We start from the raw sequence: 19,126 nt of genomic DNA on the forward strand, positions 1-19,126 counted from the left end.
CCAACTTGAAATCATTCAGTGACACGGCATTACTTGTAAGGTAGAACTCCAAAGGGTGAGAAGCTGCCATCTGTCTCTTAAGTGTTTTTTTTTTTTTTTTTTTTTACAATACTTGCAGGCAGCACACACGTTTTATATTTCAGTGATCCTAAGCTATCTGTCATTCAAGGAATAGGGCATCCTTTTTATACTTTTATGTTGTTCATACTATCTCCTTATACTGGAGTTTCCTTTCATTTTGTTCACTATACATGTTTCAAAACATACCTAAGCTTTTACTCATTCTAATTATCCATCCATTCACCATTATATGATCCCTTCGTCCCTCTGTGTATGTATGTGTATTTTCACATAGCTGAATATTTATACACATACACATATATATGTATATAATTTCCATTTAACAATCTATTTTAATTACCTAGTTTTACAACTCTCTTCCAATAAAAATGTTGAGTCTGTTGAGGGCAGAATCCATTCCGCGTGGGGTATCTAGTCCCAACAGTGGCTGCTAAAGTGCAATAATCCACTTCGAGAGAAGAATGTGAATCTGGAGATCACCTAGTCCAAATTCTTTGTTTTATAGATGAACCTAACAGGCGGCATAGAGATTACTAGTTTGTACTACATTGGTCTTTCAAAAATCTGAATCAACATTGGGAAGGTTAATTTTCTATTATATTTGTCAAGTATGTAAGAAATCTTTTCTCTGGCATTGGCTGAGCTAAAGTAACTGGTTCATCAACTCCACCAAAAATAATATGCAGGGGCTCGCCTAGTGGCGTAGTTAAATTCACATGCTCCGCTTTGGTGGCCTGGGGTTCACAGGTTTGGATCCCAGGCACAGACCTTTGCTCCACTCCTCAAGCCATGCTGTGGCAGCATCCCGTGTACAAAGTAGAGGAAGATAGGCACAAATGTGCACTCAAGGACCATCTTCCTCAGGCAAAAAAAGGAAGATTGGCAACAGATGTTAGCTCAGGGCCAATCTTCCTCACAGGAAAAAAAATCTATCTATCTATATCTATATATATATATACACAGCATGATTTAGGAGTGCTTTAGCCTAGAATCATTAGGATTTAATCTTCTAAAATCTGGTCTTCTTGTGGAAAAACACTATTAAAATCCAGAAGTGAGCTTGTCCAGATTAGGAGGTCCAATCTTCTCTATTAAACTTATTTCTGCTCTTGATACTAACAATAATACCTATCTTGGACCTTAGGGAAGCCGCTCTTTTACCTTTCCTTCTTTCAAGACTACCTGCACTAAATATGAATTCTGATGACCATCCCTCTGCTCCATTGAGAATTCTGCCCCTTTCAGTCACTGTCCATGTTTGTTTTCCTGACCTGTCACCTCTGTCATGTGTCCTTACTTTGCAGTTCCCCTTACATTGGGACTTCTCTTCAAGAGTCAGAGCTTTTCTTACTGACGTACCTGTCTACACTTGTTTTTCTGGTCTCATTTGTTTTCTGTTCTCGCCTACCCACATTGGCTCAGCTACTTTCACCATCAGCAGCTGGATCAGGCTGGATACTTCCTAGCCTACCTTGGTCTGGCAGTAAGTGGGGAATTCTGGACCAAAAAGCAAATATTCTGGTGAAAGACTGAGGGAAATCCTACAACACAAATGAAATGCAAAGGCTAAATTATAAGGCAATTGTTTGAAATCCAGACTGCTTTTTCTGAAGCAAAACAAAGCAAAAAACAATATTAGTTAGGTCCCCAGGTTAGTTCATATCCATCAGAAAGATTAGGAGGAAGAAAAGGACATGGCCAAATGAATTCAAACGCATTAGCTGAAACCTTTCTAAGAGTAGTTTTACTGGATGCTTGAGAGAAACTTAAATACAGTAATACAGAATAGAATAGGAGATGTTAATTTGAGAAAAGATGGAAAGAAGGAGATAGCAGCAGAGGGAGGAGATAAATTTATGCCCTGCCTCTTTAAGATACAGTATTGCTTCTAATCCATGGGCTTCAGCCAAAAGGAAGATGGTTGTGTTATTGTTATGGTTTCAAGAATAAAATCTCAGGCATCTGTATTTACAGCGTGTGATGTTTTATACTTTTTAAGCTGCCAACAATGTGAGTTATACTCAAAAATACAGATGGTTAAAATCACATACACAGACAGTGATCTTTTCTGTATGGCAGATCCTATGCCTCTGATTCTTCATGTTCACTTTCTGGTATATTTTCCATCTCCTGACAAATACTGCTACTCTTTTATTTGGTCATTTATGTAGAAGTTTTGGAAGATGTGTATTAAATTCAGTTTTGTGTGCTATGTTTGTTCTGATAATTCCTTTCTTGCTGTACACTAATTTTTGAGTTCTGATTTCTCTTATTAAGCAGGTAGAATGTAAGGATGTCATGGAAGTTTTAAAAATTATCTAATGTAAGCTGCATAAGGTAAATAAAACTGGAAGAAATGACCGAAGATAATTATGAATAGTCTGCATTTAAAGTGTAATTAGATTAGATCAACCTTGGTCATTTTATATGCACTATAGTGTTTTATTTCAAAATGAAAACACACCCTTTTCAGAATAATATGTCCTGGATTAAATACATTTACAATGAGTGTATGAGATATGAATGTAAGGTACAGTGGTAGGTGCAATTACATCGTTTAATTGTTAGGCAGAATTATTTAATTTTAATTAATATTTAAGAGTGATATTAATAATTAAAAATCAAAATAGACTAAAGATTAAAAATAGCTTAAAAGATTTCTAATGCCTTCTCAGTTATTGTATGCTTTTCTTTTATGCTTTCCAACAAGAAGTCGTACAGTTCTAAGGTGCAGTAGTTCAATGAGACAGTTGTTTTAATTACTGGCAATTTAAACTGTGATAGTATAATTAGAATGTCCTAGCAATTTTCATTTGCATAGGGAACAAAGTATATTCAACATTTTATAGAGAATAAAGTTAACATAGCTTATCTTAAATTTTGAAACTACTTGGGAATTAAGAGAAGCTATAATTGATCTAATAATCACTTGTCAAAAAAATTTTCCTTAGTATGGATGAAATTGAAACATTTGTGTTCCAAGTAGATGCATTTAATATAGTGACTGTTTTATCATGGTATAAAATAAGAAGTCTATTAGTTTAAATTTTATCAACTATATGTGTTAGTATTCTTTGTTTTAAATCATGCTTATTTGAAATCTCAAATAAGAGTTTTGCAGAAATATACTTTGTATTTTTTAAAAAAGAATATATGTGTTTATATATATGCATCTATATACAGTTTATATCTGTATTTTATTGAATTCATTGATTACCAAAATGTATTCACTTTATTTAGGTGATTGAGTAAATATTCTTAACACTTAACACATTCATAAAGCTAAATTTGATTTTTCCTCCAGATGTTAGCTCTGGTTTATCCTAGGTTTAAGATCTAAAAAAGATTGGCTCAAATCCACATTTCACGTCCAGTGAAAAGCCCGGGGCCCTCCCAAATATATCTGTGTATTCTAAACGCACATTCTTCTGGTTGCCCTGGCTCCATTCTTCTATTTGTACTAGAACTTTATTTTCAGTTTGCATCTTTCTTGAGTTCTTTCTCTCAATTTTGACATGTACCCAAACTGGACACTCAGTACGTTTTCCTTATTTGTGCCTACTCCCTCTATGGCTTTCCGCTCATAATAAATTACAACAAAATATCAGTAACCATCACCAACGGGCATTACCAGTAGCAGCATTATTCATAATAAACAAAAGGTGGACACCAAAATTCCCATCAGCTAGTGAATGGGTAGGTAAAATGTGGCATATCTGTACAATGGAATGATACTCAGTAACATAAAGGAACGAAGTAGTGATGCTTGCGACAGCATGATTGGACCTCGAAAACATTCCAAATAAAGGAAGCTAGTTACGAAAGACCACGTATTGTATGACTTTATTTGTATGAAATGTCCAGAATAGGCAAATCTATAGAGACAGAATTTGGATTAGTGGGTGCCTAGTTTGGTGGTTGTGAGGAAGTTGGGGGAATGGGGATGATAACTAAAAGATATGGGTATTTTTTTGAGGTGATAAAAATGGTGTAAAATTGATTAGGATAATAGTTTCTTAACTGTGACGATACTGAAAATCACTGAATTTTAAACATTAAAACAATGAATTATATAGTATGTGAATTACATCTCCATAAAACTATTGCTTAAAATAGCACCAAAAACTGACACAATCTTTGTGTTGGCAGTCACTGAGACAGAAGTTTTGTCTGGAAAGATGGTGTTTCAAATATCAGGCACGAACAATTGAAAAATGAAAATGCAACGTCTCAGTTTTTGCCGTGATACAATCAGCCAGCCCCAAGTACAGCTGTAGACTTTTCAATCCCACAGACTCATTAATGCCCACTAACATTTTTTTGGGTTTCATCTTTTTTTCACTACCCACTTGCCTTTATCTAGGGAAAGCAGAAGTATAAATTATAATTCTCCACTGATGGAAGTATTATAGTAACATACCCCAACTGTATTTCTCCACCTTTACTGCTTAGACTGCAGCAGCTACTATAGAAAGTTTTGGTCTTAAAGTTTCTGTTTTGATTGCGTGTTGTTTGATCATAGGAGTATGTGTATTTCAGCTTCTGAGTGGAATAGATGAGACTAAACTGCAACGATCTGTTAACTCTGAGTTTTGTGGGTAGAAGCAGAAGTATCTCTTAGTGGACGAAGAATGTGAAGAAAATTTACAGCTAAACTGCTATGCAAATTCCTTGATCAAATTGTGTCTGATGGAATTGGACACCTCCATTGTTCAGAAGCTTATTTTAATATTTTCTGTTCAATCTCTCTCTCTCTCTCTTTTCTTTTCAGCTATAGATCCAGCTAAAGATCCTTGCTTAAAGATGAAATGCAGTCGCCATAAAGTATGCATTACTCAGGATTCTCAGACTGCCATCTGCGTTAGTCACCGGCGGCTTACACACAGGTAAACATTGTTACATTCAATCCTCCTGATTGAACAGTCCTCTTTACCGTGAATTGCTACAGAGTATAAATATTTGGCAATGTCTGCTAAGTGTTTATCCAGAGTTTTATGGAAACAGTTTCAGAAGCTTGGTTAATACAATTATGATTCACTTGGGGTAAACTTTGTTATCAGAATTACTATGAATTATAGAATTTAGACATTTATTATTAAATAAAGAGGATTTACAGAAGATTGGATTAAAGTGTTCTATATACATACTTAGCCTTTTTTAAGTTTAAGGAACAAGTACGATTTTGATACCCTGTAAGTATTTTCTCTAGTGCCTACTCAAACATCCTATTTCCCTAAGGGGAGAATTGGAGACAAAGTTAAAGGCCAAACAAATGAATGATTGATGTTTATAAATAAAGGATGAAAAGTCAGAAAATAGAGATATAGGCCTGGAACACTTCAGGACACCTTCTTAAAAAGCACTTCTACCTGTGGAGTTCTTTAGTCCAGGCCCTGGAGGCTGACACAAAATTCCAAGAGGAGAAGAAAGAGTTTTAAATATCTTTTATAAGGATCGTCACTGCTTCTGTAAGGTAGGCTCTATTTGGAGACGGATCAGTAATTTTAGAAATAGCCTGTGTAGCTTGATGCTGAGTCTTAAGGATTGGAACATGCTACAACCAAAAGTAAAATCAGCGGGTAACTGACTGAAGCAGGCAGGTGTATCCATTCCCTTTATTTCTTTTAAAGGAATTCTCTTTATAAGAACACTCTTTTCTGTGATAGTGGGCCTAATTCATGTTTTGCTTTTCATCAAATGAGCAAGGGAATTTCACTGTTTGGTTAAGTTCAGAGACTAATTGGATTTTGGCTTTAGCGTGCTTATATCTAAATTCTATTATTTGGACACACCAACAAACACAGAATAAGAATGTTAGAGAACGTTAGAGAATAAGAACATAAGTAGCATTTCTAGAAAACAGCAAATATTTTAGTTTCTTTGATGTTCCTTATTAATATAAAAGCACGTGCATAGAGCCCTTTATTACATGCGGGATGGATTAGAGGAAGTCTTTACTCCATAATGCCAAATCTATAGTGGCAGATTTCAAGTACCAAGGCAGGCTAATGCCGCCAAGAGGGAGAGCCTGGGGATTAGTTCACTTGGGACAAAGAATTATGGCATACTGATAAGGAGCTTGCAGAAGTGAGACACAGGAGGGAGAAGGGAACAACAGTTTGGGATGTAAAGTGTAAAAGACTCCCAGGAAATAGCATTTCTATAAGGTCAGTGTACCCTGGGAGGGCACAGAAGGCTGAAGCAGAGTTATCAGTAATATATCCCCACTCACTCACAACCTCTGTGTTAGTTTTATAAAGGGATAGCAAGACTTTGCGCCAGAATTTTATTTTTCTATTTATTTCCTTAGAATTCCAAAAAGCTTCTGAATTTCTTGGAATTCCTATTAATGAATCATCAAACATTTAGAATGTTAGTCTGTGGACACATGTATGGGGGGATAAGGGAGAGCAGAGTTTTACTTGAGAAATCAATAGGAGGATGGTGTTGAAATGAGTTCTTTTATGATCCCTCACCTACGTTACAGAGACTTAGTCAATTCATTTCACATAAAAGCAAAAACGGTTTTCTCATGAGTTTCAGAGACCCTGTTTCTGTCTATACACATTTAACACCTTTGAAAAGGCTCATCTGCCATTTCACCCCTGGCCCCCTGAACTCAAGTCAAAGAGCAACCGAAGACCTCACAGCTCATATCCTGCCTGGGGCAAGAATGTCTCCTTTCAACAACTGCTGAACGCTGAAGCCGCAAGAGAGTAAAGTAACATACTCAAGATCACACAGCTGGAAATTTTCCGAGCATCAATTCCAGTCTATATTTATTGACTCCAAAGTCCATGCTTTCACAACTGCGCTTTCTCACTGCTTTGCTAACTTATTAGTAAATAAACACTTGGGAGCTGGCCCTGTGGCTCAGCGGTTAAGTTCACGTGCTCTGTTTCGGTGGCCTGGGGTTTGCTGGTTCAGATCCTGGGTGCGAACATACACACCACGCATCAAGCCATGGTGCGGTGGCATCCCACATAGCGGAACTAGAATGACCTACAACTAGGATATACAGCTATGTACTTGGGGCTTTGGGGAGAAAAAAAACCAAAAAACAGGAAGATTGGCAACAGTTTTGCTCAGGATCAAACTCCTCAAAAAAAAAAAAAAAAAAAAAAGACCAAAATAGACTCAACTACAGACAAAAAGAAACTCCCCCCTCTTTTTTTTGGTGAGAAAGATAGGCCCTGAGCTAAACATCTGTTTCAAGTCTTCCTCCTTTTGCTTGAGGAAGATTGTCCCTAAGCTAACATCCATCCAGTCTTCCTCTATTTTATTTGTGAGATGCTGCCACAGCATGGCTTGACAAGCAGTGTGTGGGTCCATTCCCGGGATCCAAACCCTCGAACCCTGGGCCACGAAAGCAGAGCCTGCCAGTGTAACCACTACACCACTGGGCCAGCCCCAAGAAACTTTCTTAACATCATAAAGACTCTCAGAAACCAATAGCTAAAATGTTTCTTAAACAGAGGAATCATCCTGAATAGAGAACCATTGCCAGCTTTGCTTTTGGTGTAGTGGTGAGCTGGGCCAGTGGGGGAGACTACTTAAGTGGGTGGACTTTAAAGTGTTTTATGTAAAGAATATTTAATCCTATTTTATTTCTGATGGGGACTATTTTAAAATTTGCACTCAATACACACTATATTCAATAAATAAATAACTAGTTTCTGAAGAATTGATATTAAGATTAATATTTGATATACTTTACCTGCTTTAAGGATGTCGGTACATAGTGAATGTTGATACAACACTCAGGGAAGGAGAGGAGAATTTGCCAAGCAGTTTGATCAATAAAAGTGGCTAACATAAATAATGTAGCCCTTAAATTTAGGGGTTGTGTGTATATTTTGGGGATGGAGTATAGAATGCAGAGAAAAGTTCATCCAATTTGACCCTTTACTTAGTTTAGATGAGAAATTCCTGCTTTTTTATCTAAAGGAACAACTTATTTTTCCTTTCCTTGATCTCATAAAAGAGAAAAGAAGTGGAACTTACTATTTACTTCTGCAGAGGGAATCTGATCTTCAAAGATGTCTCCCTAGGTATCTCCCACACCTGCCCAACTAGGTATCACACCCATTTCTCCATTTCCTTGGAACCCTGACCTTCTCATCCTGTAATACTCACGATGTTTGTAATAAACTGTCCAACATCAATCTCCTTCAGTTGACTGGAAGTTTCACGAAGGTAGGGTCAAAGTCTTTATACTCAGAACTTGGCATATTGGCTAGTGCATATTTTCTTTGAAGAGTGTTTTCAAATAACTGTTGTTTGTAGAACATTTAGAGAAAAAAATTCAGTAGTTTGATCAAGTGAACTGGTCAGTCTAGATAATCTAAGTCTAAAAGTTGTTTTCTCTGTGCCTTGTGCTTATTTGTTGAAGATGGTCTGAGAAGGGCATAGGAGTCAATCAACAAATATTTTAAAATAAATTTATTGAATGAATGAACAAATAAATTATTGCCAGGAAAAAAAAAAAGAGAAGAGGATATGAAAATATGAGGGAGAGATGAGTCCATAACAGCTAGTTGAAAGAAACTGGTAGATCCTTGCCTGAGATTTGTAAATAACTGAAATAATTGCTAAATATCTCCTTCTTTAGTGCTTTACATAACAATAATTGTCTTCCGAAATCAGAGAAATAGCCTTATTAGGATGCTCATTGTATGTTTTGCACTAGCTCTGTCCACTATTGCCAATGTAGATGATAGTTTAAACTGTCCAAATATGTCAAGTTCAAAGTCATATATTTGGATATTTGTCTCCTAATGGCTTTTCCTGTGAAGAATTGGCCTCAAACATGCCTATACCTGTGTTCTTGTGCTACCTTCCTATTACTATTATCATCAGCAGTTAAAACCAAATAGTTCCATAAACAATGAGAAAGAACTTGAACTGCAACACATTTTCCCAAATGGTAACATAACCAATTATTTAGGTGGTGTGATATAAAATGTATGATGGCTTGCCAGGCTTTGAGTATGACCCATATTTTTATATTGTTCCCCGGGGGGAAAGTTCTGGAGATGCTTTAGCTAAGGGTTTTTTGTTTCATTGTTTTTGTATATTGTGAGTGAGAAGCTCAGTGTTTTCTGCTCCCTTTGCTGCCTGTGCAGCTGCAGATAATTAACACTATTTCTAGATCAGTGTTTCGGGCACCAATCAATGCTGCTGATATTAAAAACATAAAAAGGGTTTGACATAGTAAGACGAAGTAGGTGGAAGAAGTTGTAAGACAAAACTAGCCATGTTAATTTCTGCTTCATTTACACCAAAGGTTGCAAAGGAATCAATAAGGAAATGCGTTTTGCCTCCTAAGAAGGCATTATATAAAAGAATGATGAAACTAATTTAAAATGCTGCTTATCAAAAATAGTTATCAAAAGAGGGTGAGACTACTATTTCAATTATGCAGTTTTGGAATTAATAATTTGATGAGCATATTTAAAAGAAGATACAGATTTCTTTATATTATTATTAAATACATGATTATGACATTTCTATTTCCATTGTTGTAATGTTGAAATGTTTATTATGGGAAGATTCATTCACAGGGCATAAGTTATAGTAGAGTTCCAAAAACATTTGTTGAACTGAATTGAGCTTATGATAACTATTTTAACATAATACTTGTTATACTTATGTTAAGATTTAGCTTCTGTGTTATATGAATGCACTAACATCTGTAGGGAGAATGAAATTCAGCATTTATTGAACAATTAATATATGCAAACCTCTTTATTAAGTGCCTTAAATTGATTTGGTTTTTGTTTGTTTTTGGTGAGGAAGATTGGTCCTGAGCTTACATCTTCCTCTTTTTTTGTCAATCTTCGTCTTTTTGCTTGAAGAAGATTGTCGCTGAGCTAACATCTGTGCCAGTCGTCCTCTATTTTGTATGTGGGATGCTGCCACAGCATGGCTTGATGAGTGGTGTCTAGGTCCATGCCCAGTATCTGAACCCCTGAACCCTGGGCTGCTGACGTGGAGCATGTGGACTTGACCACTATGCCACTGGGCAGGCCTCAAAATTGATTTAGTTTTTGCCTCAAGCCTTATGTTTTATACTAAAGATTATTATGTCCATTTTATAGAAGCAAAAGATGAAGCTCAGAGATTCTGGGTATTCTGCTGACATTAGTTATATAAAAAGGTGATCGATAGATAGACAGATAGATATAAACATATTTAGAATTTGAAATCTCATCTATCATTTTTATATACATATTCTTTTTATAATAATTGTAAGTGAATTTTAATCATATTTATTAACAGATATTTACATAACTTTATAAATACCCAGCTCTCCATAAATCTCTTTTAGTTAGGATACAGATGATTTGCAACACTTTTTTTTTTTAAGAGACTTTATTTTTTAGAACAAGTTTTAGGTTTACAGGAAAACTGAGTGGAAAGTACAGAGATTTCCCATATACTCCCTGCCCCACACATGCAAAGGCTCCTTCATTATCAACAACTCCCCCCCAGGGTGGTACATTTGTTGTAGTTGATAAAGCTATATTGATACATGATCACCCCAAATCCATAGTTTACATTACTTTTTTTTTTTCGCTTGGGGAAGATTAGCCCTCAGCTAACATCTTTGCCAGTCTTCCTCTACTCTATATGTGGATCGCAGCCACAGCATGACTGATAAGTTGTGTAGGTCCATGCATTGATCTGAACCCACAAACCCAGACCGCTGAAGCAGAACGCATTGAACTTAACCGCTACGCCATGGAGCTGGCTCCTACATTACTTTTTTTAATAGTAGAACTTTACCTTTTATTTTACTTATTTATATATTTTTTATTGAGCTATAATTACTTTTTAATGTTAATTGAATTTAAAAATGGGCTATAGTATTTTGTATAGTGAATTAGTATAACATAGATTCCACTTTAAAACACAGATAATAGCTAAACTTCACACACACGCACACATACATACATACATATGTACACATAACTAATTCAATCTCACAACAATGATGTGAGGTGAACTGGGTCACAGTTATTACCTGCATTTTACCGTTGATAAAAACTGACACACAGAATTTACATAATTTGCTCAAGTGGTAGACTTGGACATTGAAGCTGGCCATTGAGGTTCCAGAATTTATAGTCTTATTATGTTGTGATGTTTTTCTGAAACATACCAACGTTTATAAAGCGTGTTATATAAATGAGACATTCTTCTAACCATTTTAGAGATAACTATTTTATCGTACAACAGTCTTGATGTTCCTTTATAAAAATCTCTGAATAAATATCGCCTGATGTACAGTTTCTCAGCATATTTTAGCTCACGTTCTTTCTTGCTGCCATGCACTTCTTAGGTTCTGTTATTCTCATGTCACCTTCAAGAGGGTATAATCCCCAGCCAGCTGAGAATTGCTCATAAGAAGAAAATTGAATTCATTAGACTGCATATCTAGAGGTTTTCATCGTTTTACTTTAGGTGTTCCACTTTACACAAACAAAAAGCATGTTTCTGAAATATAAAATAAGACATTGGCAATATTGTTGAGATACACAGCACATCATAATTATTATGATATTATTCCCACTCCTGTTGAAAATCAGGGACCTGTTGATTAAAGTCCAATACCCTCAGCATGGTCCGTTATAACCAGGCCCACGTAGCTTTACAGCCTTGTCTGCAGCTTCCCCCCATGGCACATTGCAGCTTTATCACAGCAGGAAGCTCATTGTGTACAGTGATGTTGCAGAACACAGAGGCCAGAGACAGGCTGCTGGGCTTCACTGTCTACCCTCCTCTACTGAGCTGTGTGATCTTGGACGTGTTACTTAAACTCTCTGTGCTTCAGTTTCTTCCTTTGTAATGTAGGAATGATAAAAATAGTAGTTTCTGATGATGTTGTTTTAAGAATTAATGAGTTAATATACAAAAATAGTTAGAACAGTAGCTGATCCATAGTTGGCATCATGTAAGACTTAGCTACTACTGTTTTTTCTTCTGAATATGTTGTTCATTTTATAATCATAGACTTTTGTGATGTTGAGTTTTCTTCCTAGTGAAATGTTCTGTCCATTTATTTTCCTGTTTTTCTGGCAAATACTCCATTTCTGAAGAGGCTTTTAGCATAATAGTTAATGGTATGTAATTTGAAGCTAGACTGGCTGGCTTCGAGGCCTGTCTCCATCCCTTGGTAGCGGAATCACTTTGAATATTTTAAAGTCCCCAAGACTCAGTTTTCTTGTTTATAAGATGGAAATGATAATTATCCTGTCTCTTTCTCTCTGTTTTGTGAGAATTAAAGACATAATTTGTGTAAAGCACTTTTCACAATGTAAGCACTCCATAAACATTAATTATTGAGAAATCTTTGTTCAGCTTTCTCCCACACATCTCCCAGCCCGAGGAAGAATTAAATTCTATTTTATCGTTGTGTCCATGGCACGTTAGAAACTCTTTTTATCTACTTTATTATAGCTCTTTGTTTGGATGTTTAATAGCTAAGGACTGAGTTGCAGTTGACACAGTATTTGAGAAAATTGCTTGACTCCTGTCGTGCTTGTAGGAGATAGAGTTGAAGATTGCTTTAGACTTCAAGTAAAGGGAGTTATGGGATTTTGCCAGTTGAGAATGGAGAGAATGGGAACAATGTGTCATTTTTATGTTGGGGAAAAATGTGAGAGCTGCTTAAAGGGAAATAATAGCAAGGAAGTGGGCATACCTTTGCTCTCCTGAAGGTTGTTAGGGGGCTATAATTTGAACAAATTCCCTGCCTTTAATGATTTTCTAGCTTACATTGTTTACCACTGCCCAAATCCCCATGCCCAGAGAAGAGGGGCTTCAGACCAAAAAGTCCAAAATATATGAGAGCAATTCCCATGTCCTAAATGCCTCCTGGAATACTCTAATTTATGATCGGCTGTAGATAAGTCCTCTCTTGTCCTTTCATATCGCTTTCGTTCCCCCAATGGGCCTAAAGGCTGGCAGGCTCCTTCTGCTTAGCAGGAAACCTCCTTGTGTCAGGAGGAAGGAATACCAGGTCTCAGTGGAAATCTTTTCCAGCTCTGTTTGCCATACACACTGTCTTTGAAGTTTGTATAAAGATTTTAATTAACGTACTTCTGTGTGTACTTCTAAATCTCCTGATACCTAGGTTTCAGCTGTGAGAACAGGGTTTGAATTATGATAGTCAATAGAAAAAGGCAGCCAGCCACAAGAAGCTTAGGCTGTAATGGCACAGGGAATAGATGAAATTCAGTCAATGGCTGACTATGAACAATGAATGTAAGGAACTCATTCACACGTAAGCCGGTTTCTCTGCCATACAGTTCTGGCTTTATGAACGTCTCTTATACAAGGAAAAAAGTAAGAATTGGAAAAAATTGCAACAAAGGAAGATTCAAATATTGCTTGATGAAGTACAATTTCCAAAATAGACAAGAGAACAGTGGAGGCTTTTGAAGAGAGGAAAAACTGGGTAATTCATGAAGAGGTTAACTTGTTTTTTTAAAGATTGGCGCCTGAGCTAACATCTGTTGCCAATATTCTTTTTTTTTCTCCTTCTTCTTTCCCCAAATCCCCCCAGTATATACTTGTATATTCTAGTTATGAGTGCCTCTGGTCGTGCTATATGAGACACCACCTCAGCATGGCCTGATGAGCGGTGTCATGTCCATGCCTGGGATCAGATCACATGAAACCCTGGGCCACTGAAGCAGAGTGCATGAGCTTAACCACTCAGTCATGGGGCCAGCCCTAGAAGGTAACTTTTGAAGAGGTACTTTAGATGGACCTTAATGTCTCCTAAACCAATGTCCTTAAGTAATGATGATTAAAATCAAAGATTCAAAGTGCAATTATATTACTTAGACTTCTGAATTGTAGGAATAGAGAGAATTACACAGGCTAAATAGATGTTTTTTACATTAAAAGACTATCTCATTCTTTTGTCTATAAGGGTACAGCCTTACACAATACTAACAGCCTATTGCTGGCCATGTGGCCTGGTGGTTAAGTTCGGCGTGCTCTGCTTTAGTGGCCTGGGTTTAGTTCCTGGGCACAGACCTATACCACTCATTGGTGGCCATGCTGTGGCAGCCACCCCCAAAAAATAGAAGAAGATTGGCAACAGATGTTAGCTCAGGGCAAATCTTCCTCAGTGAAAAAAACTCCCAAAACAAAAAAATAGCCTATTAAGAATAATGATTATTCTTGTTTTTCTAAATAGAAATCTATTTCTATATTGTTGTAATTTATTATTTTGAAGGAACTGTGAAAAAACATGATAGTTTATTAGCTGAATATAAAAAGTTAGGAAAATATTGTATAAAGATTGTTTTAGTGATATCAATTTTTAGTGTTTTCTTTATTTTTAAAATTTAAACTCATGAAAATAACATGTGGATAAGCGAATCCTTCAAGTCACTCAGTTCCACTCCCACTCTTTCAGAAGTTTTCTACACACACATCCATATAATCACAATTATCTCCTAATATGAGTATTTTATGCATGTTGTTGTGCTTTGTTTTATTAAATTAATATATTTTTCAAATGTGCAGTTCAACATATGCTTTTATCTTACTCCTTTAAATACCATAAAGAAACACATTGCGCATGTGTACCATAATTTATTTAGCCAATATCTCATTGACGGATATTGGGGTTAGTTCTGGTTTTTCCTCTTATATTGCTAATTACAACACTCTTTGACATGCATCTTTGTGTAAATATGTGCGTATTTTGTCATAATTTCTAACAATTGAGTTGCTAAGTCAAAGGAAAATATATTTAAATCTTGATAGATATTGCCAAATACCCAACAAGGAGATTGTACCAATATCTCTGTTGTAAGCAATGTACACTGACACTTATCAAATGCTTGCCAGTACAAGATACTGTTTAGATATTAGTCATTTTGAATTTTCAACTGTTGTGGTTTATTTTATATTTAAGATTGTTGTATATAAAGTCACATGATTGTATTGAATAATGCATTAAAAGCATTTGGCAAAATCCAACTGCCATTCATAATAAAACCTCTCTGTAAACTAGGAATAGAGTGACACTTCCTCTACTTGATAAAGAATATCTACAAAAAACTTACAGCTAACATTATACTTAAGATTGAGAAACTTGAAGCTTGCCCATTAAGATCAGGTACAAGGCAAGGATCTCCTCTCTCACAAATCCTTTTTAACATCATATGTTCAGTTCTAGCTAATTCAAGAGAGCAAAAAAAGGAAAGAAGTGGATACAGATTGGGAAGGAAGAAATAAAACTATCTTTGTTTGCAGATGGCATGATCACCTATATAGAACGTCTGAAAGAACTGACAAAAAAACTCCTAGAACTAATAAGCAATTACAGCAAGGTTGCAGGATACCATGAATGTACAAAGGTCATTTTCATCCCCACCTACCAGCAATGAGCAATTGGAATTTGAAATTAAAAACACAATGACATTTTAACAAATTGATTAAAATTCTTCAGTGAATCAGAAGAATTAATATTGTTAAAATGTCCGTACTACCCAGAGCCATCTGTAGATTCAATGCAGTCCCTATCCAATTCCAAAGGCATTTTTCACAGAAATAGAAAAAACAATCCTACAATTTGTATGGAACCACAAAAGACCCCAATTAGCAAAAACAGTCTTGAGAAAGAACAAAGCCAGAGGCATGACACTTCCTGATTTCAAACTGTGCTACAAAGCTATAGCAATTAAAACAGTATGGTACTGGCACAAAAATAGACACAAAGACCAATGGAACAGAACAGAGAGCCCAGAAATAAACCCCTGCATATGCAGTCAACTGATATTTGACAAGGGAGCCAAGAACCCTCAATGAGGGAAAGATAGACTCTTCAACAAATGACGTTAGGGAAACTGTATAACCACATACATAAAAATGATAGGGGACCCCTATCTTACAACATTTACAAAAATTAACTCAAAATGGATTAAAGACTTAAACATAAGATCTGATACCATAAAACTCTAAGAACAAAGTGTAAGGATGAAGCTCCTTGACATTGGTCTTGGCAATGATATTTTGGATATGACATCAAAAGTGAAAGCAGCAAAAGCAAAAAATCAACTAGTGGGACTACATCAAACTAAAAAGCTCCTGCAGAGGAAAGAAACAATCGACAAAATGAAAAGGCAACCTATGGAATGGGAGACAGTATTTGTAAACAGTATATGTGATAAGGATTTAATATCCAAAATATATAAACAACACAGACTACTCAATAACAACAACAAAAAGGTAAAAGCCAAACAATTTGGTTAAAAAATGGGCAGAGGAACTGAACAGACGTTTTTCCAGAGAAGACATTCTGATGGCCAACAGGTACAGGAAAAGGTGCTCAACATCACGAATCATCAGGGAAATACAAATAAAAACCACAATGAGATATCAACTCATCTCTGTTAGGAGGGTTGTCATCAAGAAGACAAAAAAGAAGGTGTGTTGGTGAGGATACGGAGAAAAGGGAATTCTTGTGCACTGTTGGTGGGAATGTGAATTGGTTCAGACACTATGGAAAACAGTATGGAGGTTCCTTCAAAAAATTCAAAATAGAACTGGCATAGGATCCAGATGTCCTACTTCTGGGTATATATATATATATATATATATATATATATATATATAGGAAATGAAAACAAGATATTTCAAAAAAATATCTGCACTCTCATGTTTATTTCAGCATTATTCTCAATAGCCAAGATATGGAAACAACCTAATTGTCCATTAACAAATGAATGAGTAAAGAAGATGTGAGATACACACACACACACATATACACACACTCATACATACAATGGAATATTATTCATCCATGAAAAAGAAAGAAATTCTGCCATTTGTAACAACATGGATGGAACTTGTGGGCATTATGCTTCTTGAGATAAGCCAGACAGAGAAAGACAAATATTGTATGATATCACTTATATGTGGAATCTAAAAATACTGAACTCATAGAAACAGAGAATAGAACAGTGGTTACCAGGGGCTATACAGTAGGGGAATTGGGAAGATGTTTTTAAAAGCTACAAAGTTGCAACTAGAAAATTAATAAATTTTGGAGATCTAATGCACACCGCAGTGATTATAGTCAACAATGGTTCTAAGTACTTTCCCTGTAAGCGTCTTTGCTGCAGACATCTTTGCAGCAAACGTTTTCTCCACCTGACTAATTGGCCATAAGGCAGTTTTGCCATAAATGACAAAATAATGAAAAGCAAAAAAGGGACATTAAAAAGGACACAATGAAACATGAAAAATGAATAACAAAAAACTTTATTGCGAAATACAAAATATTTCAATACATTTAAAATGTGTGTAGATTTATGGCAATACTGCACAAATAGCTAGTTTTATTTTTTGGTTTGTACCAAAGCACTTGTATTCCAAGTCTCTCATTTTAGTATTATACTTCTTTTTTTTGCGTGTTGATTCTTCTCTTCATTCAGCATCCATCACACTTTTTCTTTTTCACTAGAATTTCTTCCTTTCTTAAAAGGAGTTTCAGTTTCCAAATACTAGGATGCATATTTGTAACAGAGCTTTTTATTGCATTGTGAAAAGCCTTCCACACTGTTGTTTGTTCTTGTCACATGACATATTGTCGCATGTCCACTGATAGATGTTTCATAGTTCTATGAGGAATGTGGAGCTAAGATTTATATATTCTAAAATGGGAGTACTACATCAATGTAGAAATGGAACTAAACTGTCAATCAGTTGAAACCAAAGTGTCAACCAGTTCTTTCGTCTTTTATGGCAAAATTGCCAAACTGTTAACCAGTTGAGAGCAAACTGTCAACAAGATATTTTATCTTATTTAAGAACATAATTGGCTAACGGCTAATTAGCTATGCAGTGGAAATTTTTGCAGCGAAAATGCTTGCAGCAAAGATGTCCACACCACAGATGCTTACAGTGAAAATACTGGACGCGGTCTACTATACTGTATTATGTACTTCAAAACTGCCAAGAAACTATCTTGTTTTCCTGACAAAAATAAATGACAGTCATGTGATGTGATGGGAAATAAACATATGAAAAGATGCTCCATATTATATGTTATTGGGGAAATGCAAATTCAAACAAGTTTCCACTACACACCTGTTAGAATGGCTGGAATTGAGAACACTGACAATGTTAAATCCTGGTGAGGATGTGGAGCAACAGGAATTCTCATTCATTGCTGGTGGGAATACAAATGGTACAGCCACTTTGGAACACAGTTTGGAAGTTTCTTACATGAATAAATATACTCTTACCATATGTTTCAGCAATCACACTCCTTGGTATTTACTCAATTGAGTTGGAAATATATGTCCACAAAGAACACCTGCACTTGGATGTTTATAGCAGCTTTATTCATGATTGCCAAAACTTAGACGCAATCAAGATGTCCTTCAGTAGGTGAATGGGTGCATGTGGTGTATCCAGATGATGGAATATTACTTAGCACTAAAAAGAAATGAGCTATCAAACTGAAAAGACATGAAGGAATCTTAAATGCATATTATTAAGCAAAAGAAGTCAGTCTACAAAGGTTACATACCATATGATTCAAACTATGTGACATTCTGGAAAGGGCAGATCTACGAAGACAGTAAAAATATCAGTAGTTGCCAGGGATGGGGAAGATGTGGGGAGGGAGGAATAGGCAGAGCACAGACTTTTAGAGCAGTGAAACTACTGTGTTTGTGGCCATAATGATGGATATGTGTCGTTAAATATTTGTCCCCACCCACAGCATGCACAGCACCAAGGGTGAACCTTAATGTAAACTATGGACATTGGGTGATTCTAATATGTCAATTTAGGTTCATCAGTTGTGACAAATGTATCTCTCTGGTGGGGGCTGTTGATAATGGGGGAGACTAAGCAGATGTGGGGGCAAGGGGGACATAGGAGATATCTGTACCTTCCTCTCAATTTTTCTGTGAACCTTAAACTGCTCTAAGAAAATAAAATTTTAATTGAAAAATTAGTGTAATGTCTTATCTCTCTTCAGTTTCAAGAATAAATACATGTGCGTGTG

The 19,126-nt window shown here is 35.9% G+C and overlaps 1 protein-coding gene across 2 annotated transcripts in view; it reads left to right on the forward strand.

Annotated features, from left to right (window-relative positions):
• Positions 1-19,126, forward strand: part of SPOCK3 (SPARC (osteonectin), cwcv and kazal like domains proteoglycan 3) — a 467,441-nt gene that overhangs the window by 217,254 nt on the left and 231,061 nt on the right. For both annotated transcript variants that reach the window (XM_070608234.1, XM_008538006.2), the window contains exon 4: positions 4,853-4,967. In XM_070608234.1, the coding sequence (XP_070464335.1) occupies positions 4,853-4,967 (115 nt within the window). The remainder of the gene's footprint in view (positions 1-4,852; positions 4,968-19,126) is intronic.

This window comes from Equus przewalskii, chromosome 2 (assembly GCF_037783145.1).
Source record: "Equus przewalskii isolate Varuska chromosome 2, EquPr2, whole genome shotgun sequence".
Taxonomy (NCBI): domain Eukaryota; kingdom Metazoa; phylum Chordata; class Mammalia; order Perissodactyla; family Equidae; genus Equus; species Equus przewalskii.